Below are 16,588 nucleotides of genomic sequence, written 5' to 3'. Positions count from 1 at the left end.
TTGGTCAAGTTAGCAAAACAAGTGTTTCCAGTTTAAAAGATGTTTTGATGTAAAAGTTGGGGGGGGGAGAATCCATATTTATTTTTGCTGAAGGTTAACGTCAGAGAGTGGGGAAAACGTGTTTGTTAGTATGGAAAAACATGCTTGTTTTTGAAGCATAAATAAAGATGGCTTGAGCTGTTTGGGGCCGGCCACTTGTGTGACACTCATCCGGTTGGTGGTCAGACAATCCATTTCTTCATGCCAGTGCTTCCTCCCTTCCCCATCTGAGGACCTGAATCTAGGCTGGGCTGGGAGGGGGGCTGCAGCACCCACCTATTATATCCTCCATGCCTGGCACAGGTCTGACTGCTGTTAGCCCCCCCATAAAAGATCTCCCAAAGTAGCTGTTAGGTCTCAGGCTGTCCAAATATCCAGAAATGAGCTAAAACCGGACTATAGGAAGATTCCTGGCAGTTAAATAAAAACCAGCATTCTTTGGAAACTTGTAAAACTGGTTCCCATCTGCCTTTGGTGTCTACCAGCTACCAGCAGCAAAGCCCATGGTGCCCTGCAGGCTCCCTCACTATCAAACGTACCCATTACACACATTTCAGAGACCACACTAGCTAGCCCTTCTCCTGTCCTCCACCAGGTCGTGTTCCCACCTCCCAGCTCCTCATTCTCCTTACAGTTCACTAGTCTCTACTCTTCCGCACTTCCTTCTCTCTTACTCCTTCACCTCTATGCCCGACTCTCCATCTCCTGCTACCCTGCTGGCTGTCTCCACTATTCTCACTCACTTCCCCAGCCCTGGACATGTCCCGTCTGCTTCTTTCTCTCTGTCTCTCTCTGTCTCTCTCTCTGTCTCTGTCTCTCTCTGTCTCTCTCTCTGTCTCTCTCTCTCTCTGTCTCTCTCTGTCTCTCTCTCTCTCTCTCTGCTATGGACTCTTTCAGATGCCTCTGGCCATTTTGTCTCACATCTACAATAAAAACCTTAACCGTATCACGGAGCGATTATGTTGGCAGTTTCTTCACTGAGTCCCTCACACACAGGAGGCCACTTCCAGGATGGCCCCAGTGACCCTTTCCTGGTGTGCAATCTCTTCCTACAGTAAAGAGTGTCTGCTTAGTCCTCCTGCACTGAAAAGAGTTGGTTTTATATAACCAATAAAATACTGTAGAAATGTAACTTTTTAATCTGTTTTTTTAATCTGTTTTTAATTATTTGTTTTTATTTCATGTGCATTGGTGTTTTTGTCTGTATGAGGGTATCAGATCCGAAGTTCCAGACAGCTGTGAACTGCCATGTGGGTGCTGGGAATTGAACCTGGGTCCTCTGAGACAGCAGCCAGTGCTCTTACCACTGAGCCATCCCCCCAGCCCCCAAAATGTAACTTTTAAGCTTGGCCATAAAAGACTTTGTGATTTCTACTCTGCTCTCTCAAAGATCACTTGTCCTGAAGACAATTAGTGGCCACACTGCACGGATACACAAGCTACCCCACACGTTGAGGAACTGAGTCCTGAGAGCCAACGCTGACTTCCTGGTTTGTGAATTAGCCACCGAGGACTCTTCCAGTTCTAGACAGAAATCTGAGTAACTCAGGCTGCCTAAACCTATGGCTCTCTGGTAGAGAGCTCGCCTAACATGCATGAGACAGATCCTGGGTTCCATTCCTAGACACACAAAGGTGCAAATACTCATAGCCTAGTTGATATCGGACTGCTAGCCTCCAGAAACCATGCCTCGCTCCCCAAATCGCAGTCCACAACACTGGTAGATATGATACATTTGGGGTGATTAATTCCACTATAATGTCTAAAAGTATCTTTTCCACCATAATAAATTATTGTGTTGGGCTGGAGAGATGGCTCAGTGGTTAAGAGCATTGCCTGTTCTTCCAAAGGTCCTGAGTTCAATTCCCAGCAACCACATGGTGGCTCACAACCATCTGTAATGAGGTCTGGTGCCCTCTTCTGGCCTGCAGGCATACATGTAGACAGAATATTGTATACATAATAAATAAATATTAAATATTAAAAAATAAATTATTGTGTTATAGAAAAGCCTAATTCTCTTTTTCTGTATTTGTTTCTCAGTAGCAATGACACATTTCCTAGGAGACTTAGTTACCAGCCATGAGCCACCAGAACCCCGGATGGCCCCATCTAGGTGATTCCAAAGCAGCCAGCTGGTTTCAGTTTTCCCCTCTTAAGCAATCCCAGGTGGTATGCAGTCAGTTTTCAAATCTGCTGGGGCCCCGCCAGCCTCTTCAGGGAAAAGCAGAGAGCAGAATGCAGGCAACCATTTATATGACATACTTTATTTCCAATCTACAACTATTAAAAACACTTTGTAAGTTTACACTGTACAGTTGTCATGTCTGAAATAAGACACAGGGCGAGGAGAGCTGGTGGACTAGACTACGGTCCTCCTATCACCCAATCCATCGCAGGAAGGAGCCTTTAAAGGCAGAAAGGCAGATGGGGATAGCGGAAGGAAGAGAAGGGGGAGGAAGGGAGAATAGTGGAAAGGAGAGGTGGATAGTTGGCCCAAAGATGCCCTTGGTCCCTTCCCTCCTGAGGGGTCCCCCAGGGCCCACGACTGCAGGACCATCCCCAGGAAACCAGGCTGAGCAGGAAGGGCTTCACAGTATTGGCCAGGCAGTGGGGGGGGGGGGGGGGGCCAGGAAGAGGAAAGGCAGTTTCTAGCTCTTTCCCAAGTCCTGACTGGTTTTTGGCACTGTACCAGGTCTCCCTGGGATTGGGAGGATAAGGAGGTGTGGTGTGGGAGTGCTGATGGGGACAGGGCTTGGGATTCTCTCCTTGCAGCAAGTGTCCTTCCCTTGGGCAATGGTGGGGATCCTAAGAGAAAAGTGAAAAGGGTCCTTTTTGCCTCCTGCCTCTGGGGACTCCCCCATCCTCCTGCTTGTCTGCTGGGACCACGTATACAGATTTCCACAAAATGCAAATTTGAAGGGGATGGTGAGCTGGGCTGAAATAGAGCCAGGGAGGTAACAGGAAAGCTGCAGGGCCGTCCCCCCCATTCCAGCTTCCAAAAATAGGAGACGTCACAGTGATGTTTTATTCGGGGACAGAGGCCTTGAATCTACAAGTCTGGTTGTTTTCCATTTTTTGGCCCAGGCCAGGCCCGGGTACTACCCAAGCTGAGATGACAGCTCGTCTAGACCAACAACCTTGTAGTTGTTGACAAACTTGTCTGTATCAGAATGACCCGGAGGCTCTTTCAAACCCTAACTTCCTGGGCCTGCTTCCATGGGTCTTGGATGCAGCCAACAATCTGCACTTCTGCCACCTTTCCTGGTGACGCTCTACTACCGGGACAGAGTTTGAGAGACACTAATCCTCAGAAATACTCCCAGTTGCCTTGGCAACCTGGTACTCCTATGGCAAGACTTGATGGCAAGGCCCAGCTGTAGAGGTACAAAGAGGTCTAGACAGATGCTGGGAAAGAGGTGGTGGGTGAGCCCCCCTGTGCAGAGAAGTAAAATAAGGCACAGAGAATCGAAGGCAGGGCCCAGAGGATCCAGTGGAGGTCGTAGGATCCCAAAACAAAGGATGTTTGAAGCCTATAGGGTCATTCTGGTGTTCTGGGAGAACCATAAAACCGGGCGCTCAAACTTGGGTTTCCAAGACTGCTAGCTGAGGTCTCTCTTCCCAGAGGTGGCATAGGTGGCTTTGGATGTGGTGTGACAAGGACTCCAGACCCTGACTGCCTCAGTCCTTCCAAGATAGCAGAGGAAACCAAAGACTCTTCCCTTAGGTCCAGGGAGCAAGTGAAGGCAAGAAGGGGGAACAGGGTCAGTGGGGTAGACAAAGGGATGCAAAGGCTCCCAGGAGGGTGAGGAAGGAAAGTGGTCAGATGACAGAGGAGCCCTGAGCAGGGACTGTGGCCCAGTATCATGTCCTCAGTCCCCTTTCATGGGTCTGGGGATTCTGCAAACTGCGAAATCTGTTGCTTCAGGTGGGTGAGGTTCTGCCAACGTGAGCTGATCTGGAGGAGGTGAAGGGCAGGGGAGAACAGATGGGACGGACAGAGACAAAACCAAAGAGAAGTCAAATTTCCCCTGCTTTATACCAAGGTCACCAAGAGTGGGCAGGACAGAGAAGACCCAAAGGTCCACCTCACATCCTCCCAGCGGAAGGTGACACAGCTATATTGGGAGAAGCAGGGAAGACAGGAAGCAGAGAGCGGGGTGGGACTGGGGGTGTTCCAGGCTGGGAGGTTGCTGGAGTGGGGTGAGTCTGACGAGAAGGGCTGGAGGAGATGGTGATGGTGATGCACAGAACAAAGGGGATCCCTCAGGAAAAATGCAAAATAAACACAAGACTGGATAATTCCAGATCTGAGAGCAAACCTTGGGAGAGGGACAGACTGGACATGATCCTCCCCTGAGGGGGTGGGGGTGTGAGTTTGTAGGGCTAGGGAGGAGATGGCCAAGGTCAGACAAAAGTCCATACAGAAGAGGGAAGAGTGTACCAGAGGACATGGGAGGGCTGAGGGCTGGCCTTGTAAAAATCCCAGGGTCCCAGAGAAGAAAACCTGGTCCTAGGTTATAGGACCACTTCATCTGGTGGCAGAAACCCAGCCAGGAAGTAGTGGCAGGAAGAGATGATACTATAGAGCTGATGATATGGATGATGATAAAGGAGGGGGTGGGGTGAGGGGGGAAGATGCAGATTCAGCCAAGACCTCAGAGCATGCTTCATGCACACTGTAGAAAATCTTCTGAGAGCCAGGAGCTGGTAGCTGGTAGCCACCTCCACCTATGCCTTGCTGTGAGGCCTTGGGCAAGCCACTCCCTTCTCCACAAGTAAAACGTGAAAGGGTGAGACACAATGGATAAATGTTGGATTCTGCCTACACAAGTACCTAAAACAGGCCAGTGTAAAAAGGAAGGAAATAGAGCAGAGGTCATCCAGCCCTGGGGCAAGGGTGGGAATTATTGTCTATGGGTCAGTTATTAATTATTATGAGGGGGTGAAATTTCGGTTTGGGACCAAGAAAAAGTTCTGGAGCTAGTAGTGGTGACACAATACCGTGAATGTCCATAAAAGACACTATGGCCAGGGGTTGTGGCTAATGCCAACGCAGATGGACAGGAAGATCAGAAGTTCAAGTCACCCTGGGCTACACAGTGAGTTGGAGGCCAGCTGATGATACAGGAGACCCTGTCTCTAAATAAAAATATTTTTTTAAAAAGCCTGTTAGGCATTGAAGATGTGTCTCAGTGGTCAAGTGCTTCTCTCATATGCTGGGTCTCATTCCTAGCATGTGTACACACACACACACACACACACACACACACACACACACACTTAAACAGACTACAGTAGCATTTTAAAATGTGAGCATGATGACTGAGATTCTCTTGTGGTCCCTTCTATTTATTTTAAGGCCAATGAGAGAAGGAGGTATACACCACCACCAGAGCCAGGGCACCGAGCGCCTCGATGCCTCTGAAAGCACTCAGTTTCACTTCAGATTTGATAGAATGCCAGCTTTTCTCAGGAGACGAACGGGCATGATATATTTGGTCTTTGGCATAGCCACCACTCTGTGGCTGGGGAAATTGAGGCATAGACTAGCTATGTGATCTGGCTGAGGTCATTCAAGTTGATGGCAGTTTATTATTCTGTAAAACAGTCACCCGGAAAACAAGCTTTGTCTTGGGCAAACCAAGCAGCTCCTCGGTCTTCGAGGAAAGAACTCACGCTTCCACATCAGTCTGTCTCTGAGCAAACACGCTTGCCTCACATGACAGATGGCTGGAAACGATAAAGGCCTGATATGCTTCTCGTCTTACCGTGACTGCCAGGGAACTCAAGAATGAAATTTAAGGCTGTGGATGGTGCCACACGCCTATTAATCGTTAATTCATTAAACTTGGGAGGCAGAGGCAGGAGAATTACAAGTTTAAGGTCAAAATAGCAATTTCCAGATCTGCCAGGGATACATAGCATGATCATGTCTGAAAACAAAAACAGACAAACAAAAAGTAAGGGGGTGCGGTATAACTTAAATTGTGTAATTATGGGGATTATAGTGGGTAGATTGGGGAAAGATTTTCTTTTTCTTTTTTCCTATGCTAGGCAAGTGCTCTACTACTGACATACATGTCCCCAGTCCTCACCCTTTGATTTTCTCATTTTCTTTGTTTTTCAATACTAGGGAAAGAACCCAGGGCCTCACACATGCAAAGCAAGCATCTACCACTGAGCTACCCAGCACTTTCTAAAATCTTCATTTTGAGACAAGGCCTCAGAAAACTGCCCAGGCTGACCATGAACTCACTCTTTAGCCTAAGCAGGCTTTGAACCTGATCCTCCTGCTTCAGCCTCCTGAGTAGCTACAATGAAAGGGCTGTGCCGCCATCAGCCTCAACACTTCTAGCTTGGTTATTTCACGAAACATGTGACTAAGGTGAAAGACTGTTTTTGCTGCCTGTTGGAAACCCTTGGCAATTTACCTAAAGCTGAGTTTGGCTGAGACACCCCCGTCCCCAGTGCTCAGGGCTCTTGTCAAGGACCTAGCACCGTGAGCACTGGCTCACCATGTATCAGCTGGGAATGGCTGGACCCGTGAGTGTAAACACCAGTCACTGGTGCATATGGATCTCCCAGAGAGCTAACCCCAAAGGTTCAGAGAGTTGCAAGTCTTGCTTCTGGGTCCGGCAGTGGCAAATCTGGGATGCCCTGACCCTAGCCAGCGTCCCAGTGAGTTTGTACATAAAGCAGGCGAGAGTCCCACTGTAAGGCAGATATCTTCCTGGTTCCAGGCTCCTGCATGAGAACTGTAGAATGAGATACTAAACCCTGGCCTGTCAAAAAGCCTCTTAAGAGCTGCCCTTGAGCAGTGGTGATGCACGCCTTTAATCCCAGCACTCTGGAGGCAGAGGCTGGTGGGGGAAGGGCCTCTGGGCAAGAGACAAAGCTGAGGGACTGATGCACAGGGAGTGGCATAGTGGTGTCCAGAAGGTCAAGTTTTTTGAGAGCTTTTGTCACCTGGAGGCCAGCTGGTAGACGAACATCACTGGAGAGGCCAAGAGATAGGGCCCAATTTGAGCTCCTGGAGAACAAGCCTTGGTAGGATAAGGACGGGGAGGAAGGCTACAGGGCAAAGGGAAATGGATTCTCCTTGTTCAGTCAGGGGGTCTCAAGGGCTCTGAATTTCATTTCAAAACCCATCACCATTGCCTCCAAGACAGTCTAATTTGGTTTATCCCCAGGAAGATGTGAGACATAGATTAGTGTCAATCATGCAATTCACCCTCATGCCCCCAGCCCATCTGTGTCAACCCTGTGGGCCCAAGCCAGGCAATCTATTAGAGGACTAGGGCCCCAAGGTTCCTTTGGGACACAGGGAGAGGGAGAGGGAGAGGGAGAGGGAGAGGGAGAAGGAGAGAGAGAGAGAGAGAGAAGGAGAGGGAGGGAGAGGGAGAGAGAGGGAGAGAGAGAGAGAGAGAGGGAGAGAGAGAGAGGAAAAGGAAGTAGAGGGCTGAAGGAAAAGGAGAAAAATGGAGGTGAACAGAAGGAGGATGGATTGGGGGGAAGGGTGTTGCTCCTTCCCATGACCCCGGGCCTCCAGGGGAGTACCCCATGTAGGCCAGGCAGTTTTCTGCTTTGGGAATGTTACTAAGACATAAAAGGCATTTGAAGAAACAAACTTAGAAATTACATTTCAAAAGAGTAGAGAGATTTACAAACCAACCCTTCCACCCCCCAAAAGAAAACAGAACCAGTTACCAAGTAAAATGCTAAAGATCAAACCAAACCAATATTTACATGTAACATTTTCAACCCCATCGAGCCCTGTGTTCGGAGGCTTCGATTGGGACAATGACAGGTGGCCTTGCACAGTGGCAAGCAAGAATTAGAAACAGGGACTGAAAACCAAGACTTGGAGCTTGCAACACCTGCTGGGGGCCGTGGGGGCCAGGTGCTGAGACAGTGGGAATGCACGACAACCCAGATGGGACAGATGGTAAGGCTGAGTGGCCCCTAAGCCCTGGGGTTCAGGTCTAGGGGGCTTTTCTTCAAGACTCCCTGGCTCTCAGCAGCTCTGGGAGGTGGCAGAAGGCCTCTGGTGGCTTGTGGCCTGATGTGGTCCCCTCAGCTGGAGATAACCTTAGAGGGGCCTCTGACCTCTTGGAGGAGAGCAGGAGCATCCTGGAAGGACCTGGCCCATGGTCCACCGGCCTGCTGACTCTGCCCGTGCAAGTCATTAGGACACGAGGCAACAGCTGGTGTGAGGGACTGACCCTGCTATACTGCCCATAGGGAATGGGGTCGAGGGGCTTTGGGTAACTGTTCCAGGTGTCCCTAAAGAGGTAGCCTGGAAACCGGAGGCAGGAGAGCAGAGGCATCTCCCTGGTCCTGGGGGAAACTACCTCTGCAGTTGGCTCTCTGCCTTCCTGATGGGGAACTCTGCACAGAAGCCAATTCATCCTCGGATGAGTCCGAATCCCCAGCCAGGAAGAAGAGGGCAGCGCGTCATTGGCACCAAGGGGAGGCAGGTGAGCTCACTCTACTACAGTTCGAGTTACACTGGTGTGGCTCAGGCGACTCCTGGGGGTGTGGGAAGGACAGGCAGTAGAGCTGGGGCTAGAAGAAGAGCCATGAGTGGCTATAAGGCTAAGAGAAGGGCTGGTGAACAGGCTGGCAGGCTGGTAGACACTCTCAGATCCATGTGCAAAGCTGCAATAGAGAACATTCTAGAAGTCCATCCTGTTTTCCTGCGAGTTCTTACACGGGCGCACGGAGGGGGTCGCTGTGCTCGGAAGAGAGCTGCAGTCATCTACGTCTGACTTGTGAGGAAAGGTGCTGGAGGGCCGGGAGGGATGCGAGGGATCATGAAGGATGTCTGCGGAGTGATGACATCATTCTGGCCTACACCGTGTCTGAAGCATTCACAAGCTGGCCTGTAGCGGTCAGGCCAAGTACCGGGTGATGAGTAAAACGTAGCCATCTGAGACTAAATGGCCAGTGGTATTGGGGGAACAAGGTGCAGAGCCCCAGTTCTGCCAAGGGGCCCTTCTGATGAAACCAGGCCATCTGAGCCTGGTGCTGAGCTGCCTCAACCACATGGGGGACTCCATGGTGTCATAAGCCCCATGTTGTCCCTGTGGCAAGAATACCTCTAATAAATTACCTTAAGGGCTGGGGGGGGGGCAGTAAGTTAAATTATTAAAATAAATCACCTTAAATATTTATAGTATGAAAAATTCAAATAAACAATCTAGGCAAGAAATGTTTGTAGGCCCTTGTCTCGGGCTGTGTCATGGGCCACTGGCCTCTTGGTGCTCTCTGGCCTGACCTGAACAACAGATTCTTTCCCAGGGAGCATCTCTGCCCTCTCCTTGATGCAGGATTGTGGCACCCATCTCTGCTACCAAGAAAGAGGCCCTAGGGAATCAAGGCAAGGCATGTAGGCTTTTACCTCTGCATCAGGTGTTGAGAGGGACCCTACCCATTTCTGTTCTCAAGGAGTCTGCTATGCAAGTTGGGCCTTCAAGTCACCTTGACTAGGGAGTCAGCTCTTCTGACCTCCAACTGGAACCTGACACACTCTTACCTGCCCCCAGCTCTTGCTACGTGGAGGTACAGGCAGGGGGATCCAGGGCTCCAGGATTCCAAGTTGACTTGGTTCTGCTCTATCATATCCCCCTTCCCTGCTCCAAGAAGGCCCAGCAACCTGATCAGCAAAGCTGGGAGGAGGAAAGAAGGAGCGATGGCCACACTGCCCAGCCCAGCTCTTTCAAGAGCGTCAAGCTGGGCCCCAAGCAGAGCCCCAATCTTCTCAGTGGCTTCTCCACATGCGGTCAGTAGGGAGTATCTCTGTGAGCCACACTCCTGGGGATTGCCCAGAAATGCCTCCTTTTCTGGATCCTAAGGAGTGATGTGGGTGGTGCCAGCCCCCTTCAGGATCCAGAGGTGACGTGCGGTGTTCTTCAGGTGCTTGGGAAGCCCAGTCCTGATCACCCAGGTTGTTCTTTTCTCCTCCTCACTGCCTTCCCCTGGAAATCAGAGGTCACCTCCCAGCAGTCAGTGGGACACCCTGCTTTACCTTGAAAAGCTCTTCTCTGGCAGTGGCATAGCTGCTGTTCCTCCCAGGCAGAGCGAGGCTGAGGACGTGATCCTTTGCCTCATCTCCAGGGTCTAGGCTGCTTGAGGCGGGGAGCTTGGCTGCTCTGTGACTCATTGGGGGGCTGCCCTCTCCTCCCCGCCCCAGCCTGATTCTGAAGGATGCAGCCTGCACTTGGAAGGAGAGTGTCGGATGGTGTTGCGGGATGGCCGGACGAAGCAGGAGGCCAGAGACTGGGCACTACAGTCACAAACAGCATCCTGGAAAGAGACAGGGAAGAGGTCAGAGCAGCCCAAGGTGCTGGCTGCAGCCACCCAGGAGCCGGGACTCAGCCATGTCTCACACTGCTTCCCAGGGGCTGCAACCCTGTTCTAGACCAATCTTAACATGTTATTCCTATTAGGGCAGCAATGGATCCTCATTCTAATAAAGTCTGGAAGACACAGAGAAGAAAGCAGACATTATCCATGGTTCTACACATGTATACACCAGCCTCATCCCCAAAGTTTATATTTTTGCATTTGCAAAATACAAACCCTTCTCTGCCACTGCGAATATCTAGGCTTCTGTTGGTTTGTTTTGCTGTCATTTTTACTGTGTTTGGGCTTGCATGTGTGTCTGTGCACCATATGTATACAGTGCCCACAGAGTCCAGAAGAAGATCCCCTAGAACTGAAGTTATACACAGCATGTGAGTGCTGGGAATCGAACCCAGGTCCTCAGGAAGAGCAGTCAGTGTTCTTAACTGCTGAACATTTCTCCAGCCTCTGGGTCTCTGTTTTAATGGCTCATTTATACTCTACTGAATGGAAATAATTATCTTCCAATTCGCTCCCCACCCCCCAACCCCATCATTAGAGATGGAACCTAGGGCCTTTAGCAGGCCAGGCAGGTGCTCGACCACTCGGTGACATCCTCAGCTCCAATTTACTTTTCTGTTTGCTTCTTTGTGATAGTCACACAATGCAGCTCCAGAGGCTTGATTTCACTACATAGCCCAGGCTGGCCTCAACTTGTGGTGTTTTTGTCTCAGCTATTCAAGTCCTGGAATTATGGGTATGTGCTCTCACATCTGGTAAATGCTTTCCTCTTCCCTGGGGAGTACTGGGTATCTAGGTAGATCCATTCTTTCTTGTTTTCAGGTTTTTTTGTTTGTCGGTTTGTTTGTTTTGAGACAAGGTTTCTCTGTGTAGCTCTGGCTGTTGACCAGGCTGGCCTCCAACTCAAAGATCCACCTGCCTCTGCCTCCCCAGTGCTGGGATTAAAGGTGTTCGCCACCATGCCAGGCTCATTCATTCTTGTAATTACCAGAACACAGAAATGGTCAAAAGCACTGCTGCTGAATCTGATTTTTCTGGTCAGTTCTGGCTCTGCACTTACTAGGCAAATGACATATCTATGAGCCTTTATCTCCTCCTCTCTGCAGCGAAAGCGGGTTGTGTTTCTCAGTGCTGTGAGGGTCAAATCAAACACAGCATGTAAGTGGAACGGCACAGTACCCGCTGTGCACTCGACAAGGCTAAACGACACATCGACACATTCCCTTTTCCTTTCTTTCTCTTTGGAAGTGTTGGGAATTGAACTCAGGGCTTCCTGTGTGCTAGGCAAGTGGTTCTACCATCAAACCACACTCTAGTCCTCTACTGTTGCTGCTTTCTTTCTTTTTTAAAAAATGATGTATTTATTTACATGTGTCTGAATGTTTTGCCTTCTGTATGTAAATGCACCATGTGTGTGCAGTGCCCAGAGGCCAGAAGAGGGCATAGGATCTCCTGGAACTGGAGTTATAGGCAGTTCTGAGCCATTGAGTAAGTACTGAGACCTGAACCCAGTTCCTCTGCAAGAGCAGTAAATGCTCAAAGCTGGGCCAGCTCCCTGGCCTCACACTGTTTTCTTACTGTGTTGGTTTTATGGACATGATGCTGCTGTTGTTTTGCTTTTTGAGACAAAGTCTCACTATGTAGGCCTGACTGGTCTGGAACCTGCCATGTAGATCAGGCTGGTCTCGAACTGATAGAGGCCCTCCTGTCTCTGTCTCCAAAATGCTGGGATTAAAAGTGTGTGCCAGCCACCACTTTTGGTTTGTGATGGCTCATTCTATATCAACATGACTAAGCCACAGAGCCCTTAGACACCACGTCCAACATTATTCTGGGCATCTATGTAAGGCTAGCACAAAAGGGCTGCCTCTCCCCAGAGTAAGCGGACTCTTCATGGTTGACACCTATAGACTGGGGACACCGGATATCTTTTCCTGCTTCCACTTTTATTAATTTTAAAAACATTTACTCATTTATTTTGTATTGTGGGCTATACGTATATGCATCCGTGCAGTGGTGGTCACTTTTCCTATTCTACCTTGTGAGCTTCAGGTATCAAACCTAGATCAGCGTGCTTGGGGGCAAGCACTTTTTGCTGGTCCCTTTTCCTGCCTTTGGACTTAAACTGAAACAAGGGCACTTCCTGGCCACGAGGCTGCTGACCTTCAGAACCGGTTAAAGTATTAACTGTCCTCGTCCTCAGGCCTTGAGACTCAGACCAGATCTAAATCGTTGACCAGACCCTATGCTAGACCCTTAGAAATGAGGCTCTCTCATTCATTCTCATATTCCTCCTCCTTCTCCCCGCCCCCCTTTCCTCTCTTGAATATACTAGGACTAAACCCAGGGCCTCACACATTACTGACTTAGGTTGTACAACTGAGCTAGACCCTAATCTAGACAACCTCTTCTAGAAGACTATTTGGTGATACATCAAATGCCTTATTTGAATTAAAAGAATTTTTAAATATTCTTTTATCCTATTTCTGAAGCTCAAACTTAAACAAGACATTCAATACAGCATTCTTTATCATGGGGTGAAACTGGAAACCACCTAAACACAGAAATGGAGAAATGGACCTGCTGAGTCAGGCACAATCCCATCTATGGCCTCCTCCAGCCCTGAGTACACCGTGGGACCACCCCATCTACAGCCAAACCAACCACGGGGGTACATTTCATCCAGGTTAAGCTAATCAATTTCTTTCTCCTGAAACTACAGAACTGGGCCAGAGGGATTTGAGTCAATGTCTCTTAGGTGCTTGGATTGGAAGATATAGAACCAGAGCAGCAATGATCTACCTGATCCTTAGGCATGCGGGGGGAGTGAGTGAGAACAAGGAGAGAGAGAGCTGGAGAGATGGCTTAGCAGTTAAGAACACTTGCTGCTCATACAGAGGACCAGGGTTTGGTTCCCAGAACCCACATCAGGCACTCACAGGTGCCTGTAACTCGTTTCAGGGGCCCTGACAGTGTCCGGCCTCTGTAGGCACCTTCACACACATGATGCAAAAGGACTCAAGTGGACTCAAATATAGACACATAAATATAAAATAAATAAATCTTAAAAGAAAAAAGCCCCAGGAGACTGGAGAGATGGCTGGTTAAGCGCACTGGCTGCTCTTCCAGAGGACCTGGGTTCAATTCCCAGCATCCATATGGCAGTTAACAACTGTCTGTAACTCTAGCTCCAGGGTATCTGACACTTTTACACAGGCATACATGCAGGCCAAACATCAATGGCAAACAATAAAAACAAAATATTTAAAAAGAAACAGAAAGAAAGAGATGAGCAACAGAAGAAATCAGAGTTCAAGCAAGAGAAGAGGGAAATGCTGCGGAATTCACCAGACCCACTTCAGGGGTCCCTGAGACTCTACGATCCTGCAGAAGCCACTCCTTCCCCATCTCCAACACAAATGTAGACACATTCTTTTACTAAATTTCAAGCAATCCCTAACACAACAAAATTGGTATTAGGAGTGGGGCATGCAGCAAGACACTCTCAGAAGACTCAGACATGAAGCCTTGTTGGAGTGGGGACGGGGCAGCTGGTGAAGGGGGTTGAACCAGCCTTCTAAGAATAGGGGTGGATAAAGCTCTGACCTGGAGCTTTTGAAGCTTTTTTTCCTGTCATTTATCCTCTTGTTACAGCAATCTCAAGCTACCAAGGCACACACAAAATGCTAACAACTTAGAAGGCCAACAAGCCACTCCGTAGGCACGTCTCCTCTGGAGGTGTGCTGCAGATCTCTGCAGCACAGTGGCAAATGGTTATGCATGTCCACCCATCTCTTGGCACTAGACCTGTGTTATTCACGTCAGGTATGTTTATGCCCATCCCAGATCATATAAACCAGGTGTCATGCACAAACCTATAATCCCAGCACACTGGAGGTAAACACGAAGGGGATCAGGAGTTTAAGGTCACCCTCAGCCACACAGAAAGTTCAAGGCCAACCGGGGCTACAGGACAGTGTGACTTTAAAAAATAAAAAAGCATAACACAGCACAAAACAAAACAAGCACGTGGCCTTTCTAGGCTAATTCCCCCATCCTGATAGAAGGTTAAGCCCATCCATACCTCACTGGGAAGAATTAAGGCTCCATCTCCATCCCGAAGGGCACCATCCTTCCCCACCTGGGAAAGCATGGTGGGTCTGACCTCTTCACTACCACCTGCCTTGGTTGCCTTCTTATTCAGGATCCTGGCTACGCCCTCAGGTTGATGGTAGCTGGCAGGGGAAAGAGGTTCTGGTTTCTTGGAACTCTCATCTCCTGCTGCAGCCGTGGGGCTCGGGGCCCGTCCACACACGTTCCGGAAGAACTCCTGTACAATGCCATATTTGGGAGGTTCGGGCTTGGTTCGGGCCTCAGACATGCCCAGTTTCCAGACAGACTCCGTGCTCCCTGAGTGCTCCACCACGCTAAAAAGGCTGGACAGCCCATCGTTGATGTTCCTCAGCACCGGGCTATCCCGCGTGGTTGTGGAGCGGGCCCAGGCGGAGCCATTCTGCTTGCCTTGATGCAGGTTCCACAGGCTGCGGTCCTTGGTGCTGTCCAGCTTGGACACTGATCGCCTCTGGAGCTTGGGGGAGCCATACTTGGGCGAGCAGCATGGCCGCTCAATGCGCGAGTGGACCTTGTCCAGGGAGGAGGAGATCTGCTTGCTGCGTACTGACATGAGAGAGGAGCTGCGGGGTGACCAGCTCTTGCTATGGAGGCTGCTGCGGGGCGGGTCAGTCTGCAGGCCCACACTGACCGTCCGAATGGTCTGTGTGCCCACGCTGGCCAGGCCCACCGTCTGGCTGGACGTGCTCTTTACTTTCCTCTCCAGCGAGCCAGAGCGCATGGCCTGCCGCACACAGTTGGTGATCTCCTTCATGTCGTCGCTCATGTTGCCCGAGATCTCAAAGTCATGCAGGGCTGCCGGGAAAGCAGGTCCAGAAGCCGAGGTGTTGCCCCCAGATCCTCCATCCAGGCGCTGCCGGGAGAAGTTGCAAAGCCACCGGCTATAGGAACTCTCGGCCAGTCCATCTGCCTCGGCTGACTCCTTGGGCTTGGCTGTAGTAAAGAGGAAGCCTGGTTCAATGAGGATCTTGCCCTCCTTGTCATGGACCACAGGGACGCCCAGACGCCGGGCCACTGGGGGACTATAGTAGACTCGTATGCCCGTCTTGTCTGGAGCAGTGTAGCTGCGCTGCATCTGCCTCCCTGCAGGCTCCTGGCAGGCCAGGGTACCCACACGGCTGCAGTCCCGGGTGGAAAGCCCAGACTTTTCCTTGGCATCTTTCTCAGGCTCCACCGATTCGGTATTCACAAAGGCAAAAGCAGAGCTGTTGGGCAGCTTCTTGCTCCGGGCATCCCCACCAGCAAGGTAGGGGGAACAGTCGAGCAAACTTTCAAACTCAGACATGGAGGAAACTGATTTGGTCCTGGGAAGAGTAGAGGAAGAAAATGGGATCAATGGAAAATACCATATCAAGCATGCTAGTCTACTTTCCTGGATATGCATGTGGAGACCAAGCCTGTTTTGCCTCTCTCTGACAGACAACCTTGCTGGCACCTCCTCAAATCCTCTATACACCTACCTACATACTCAAGAGGCACGAACACTAGGACCACACTTAGCCTCTTGATAGAGGAAGCCAGAAACAGCAGTTTCAATCCCCCTGAACATAGCATACAATGGGTGGGATCTGCAGTAAGTTCCTAGCCTCCTTATATTTCAGTTGAGGTCACTCTGACTCGTTTGGCCTCTGCTGGCTCCCAGGCTCCTCAGTAATTTTGAGTTCCAGCTGCCCACTGACTAACCTGGCAGTACCTCAGATCCCCTGCCAATCATCTGAAATTCCTTTGACTCACTGTCTTCATTCCCTGTCTTATATCCAGGTAGGGTTTGCTTCCAGGGAGTCCTCTCCTGCACATGACTGGTCATTAGGGAGCTCTGGGAGCTCCAACTATCCCAGTGGGGGGGGGTGTCTCCAACTATCCCACTATAGAGAGAGGGGGGCATCTCCAACTATCCCACTATAGAGAGAGGGGGCATCTCCAACTATCCCACTATAGAGAGAGGGGGGCATCTCCAACTATCCCACTATAGAGAGAGGGGGGCATCTCCAACTATCCCAACTATAGAGAGAGGGGGGCATCTCCAACTATTCCAGTGAGGGAGGGGCAT

At 50.1% G+C, this 16,588-nt stretch overlaps 1 protein-coding gene across 1 annotated transcript in view; it reads right to left on the bottom strand.

Moving 5' to 3' along the window:
* Window positions 1-2,285: 2,285 nt before the first annotated feature.
* The window catches only part of Mtcl2 (microtubule crosslinking factor 2), a 66,203-nt gene continuing 51,900 nt past the window's right edge, over window positions 2,286-16,588 (bottom strand). Inside the window, exons 14-15 of the mRNA XM_050151039.1 lie at window positions 14,492-15,842; window positions 2,286-10,347 (exon numbers count right to left, since the gene is read on the bottom strand). Of these exons, the coding sequence (XP_050006996.1) occupies window positions 10,201-10,347; window positions 14,492-15,842 (1,498 nt within the window). The 3' untranslated portion in view covers window positions 2,286-10,200. The remainder of the gene's footprint in view (window positions 10,348-14,491; window positions 15,843-16,588) is intronic.

The sequence above is a fragment of the Alexandromys fortis genome, unplaced genomic scaffold, assembly GCF_014885135.2.
Source record: "Alexandromys fortis isolate MF-2015 unplaced genomic scaffold, M_Fortis_MF-2015_v1.1 scaffold_27, whole genome shotgun sequence".
NCBI lineage: Eukaryota > Metazoa > Chordata > Mammalia > Rodentia > Cricetidae > Alexandromys > Alexandromys fortis.
Note: the sequence above shows the minus strand (reverse complement) of the source record. Positions and strands in the feature narration are given on the sequence as shown.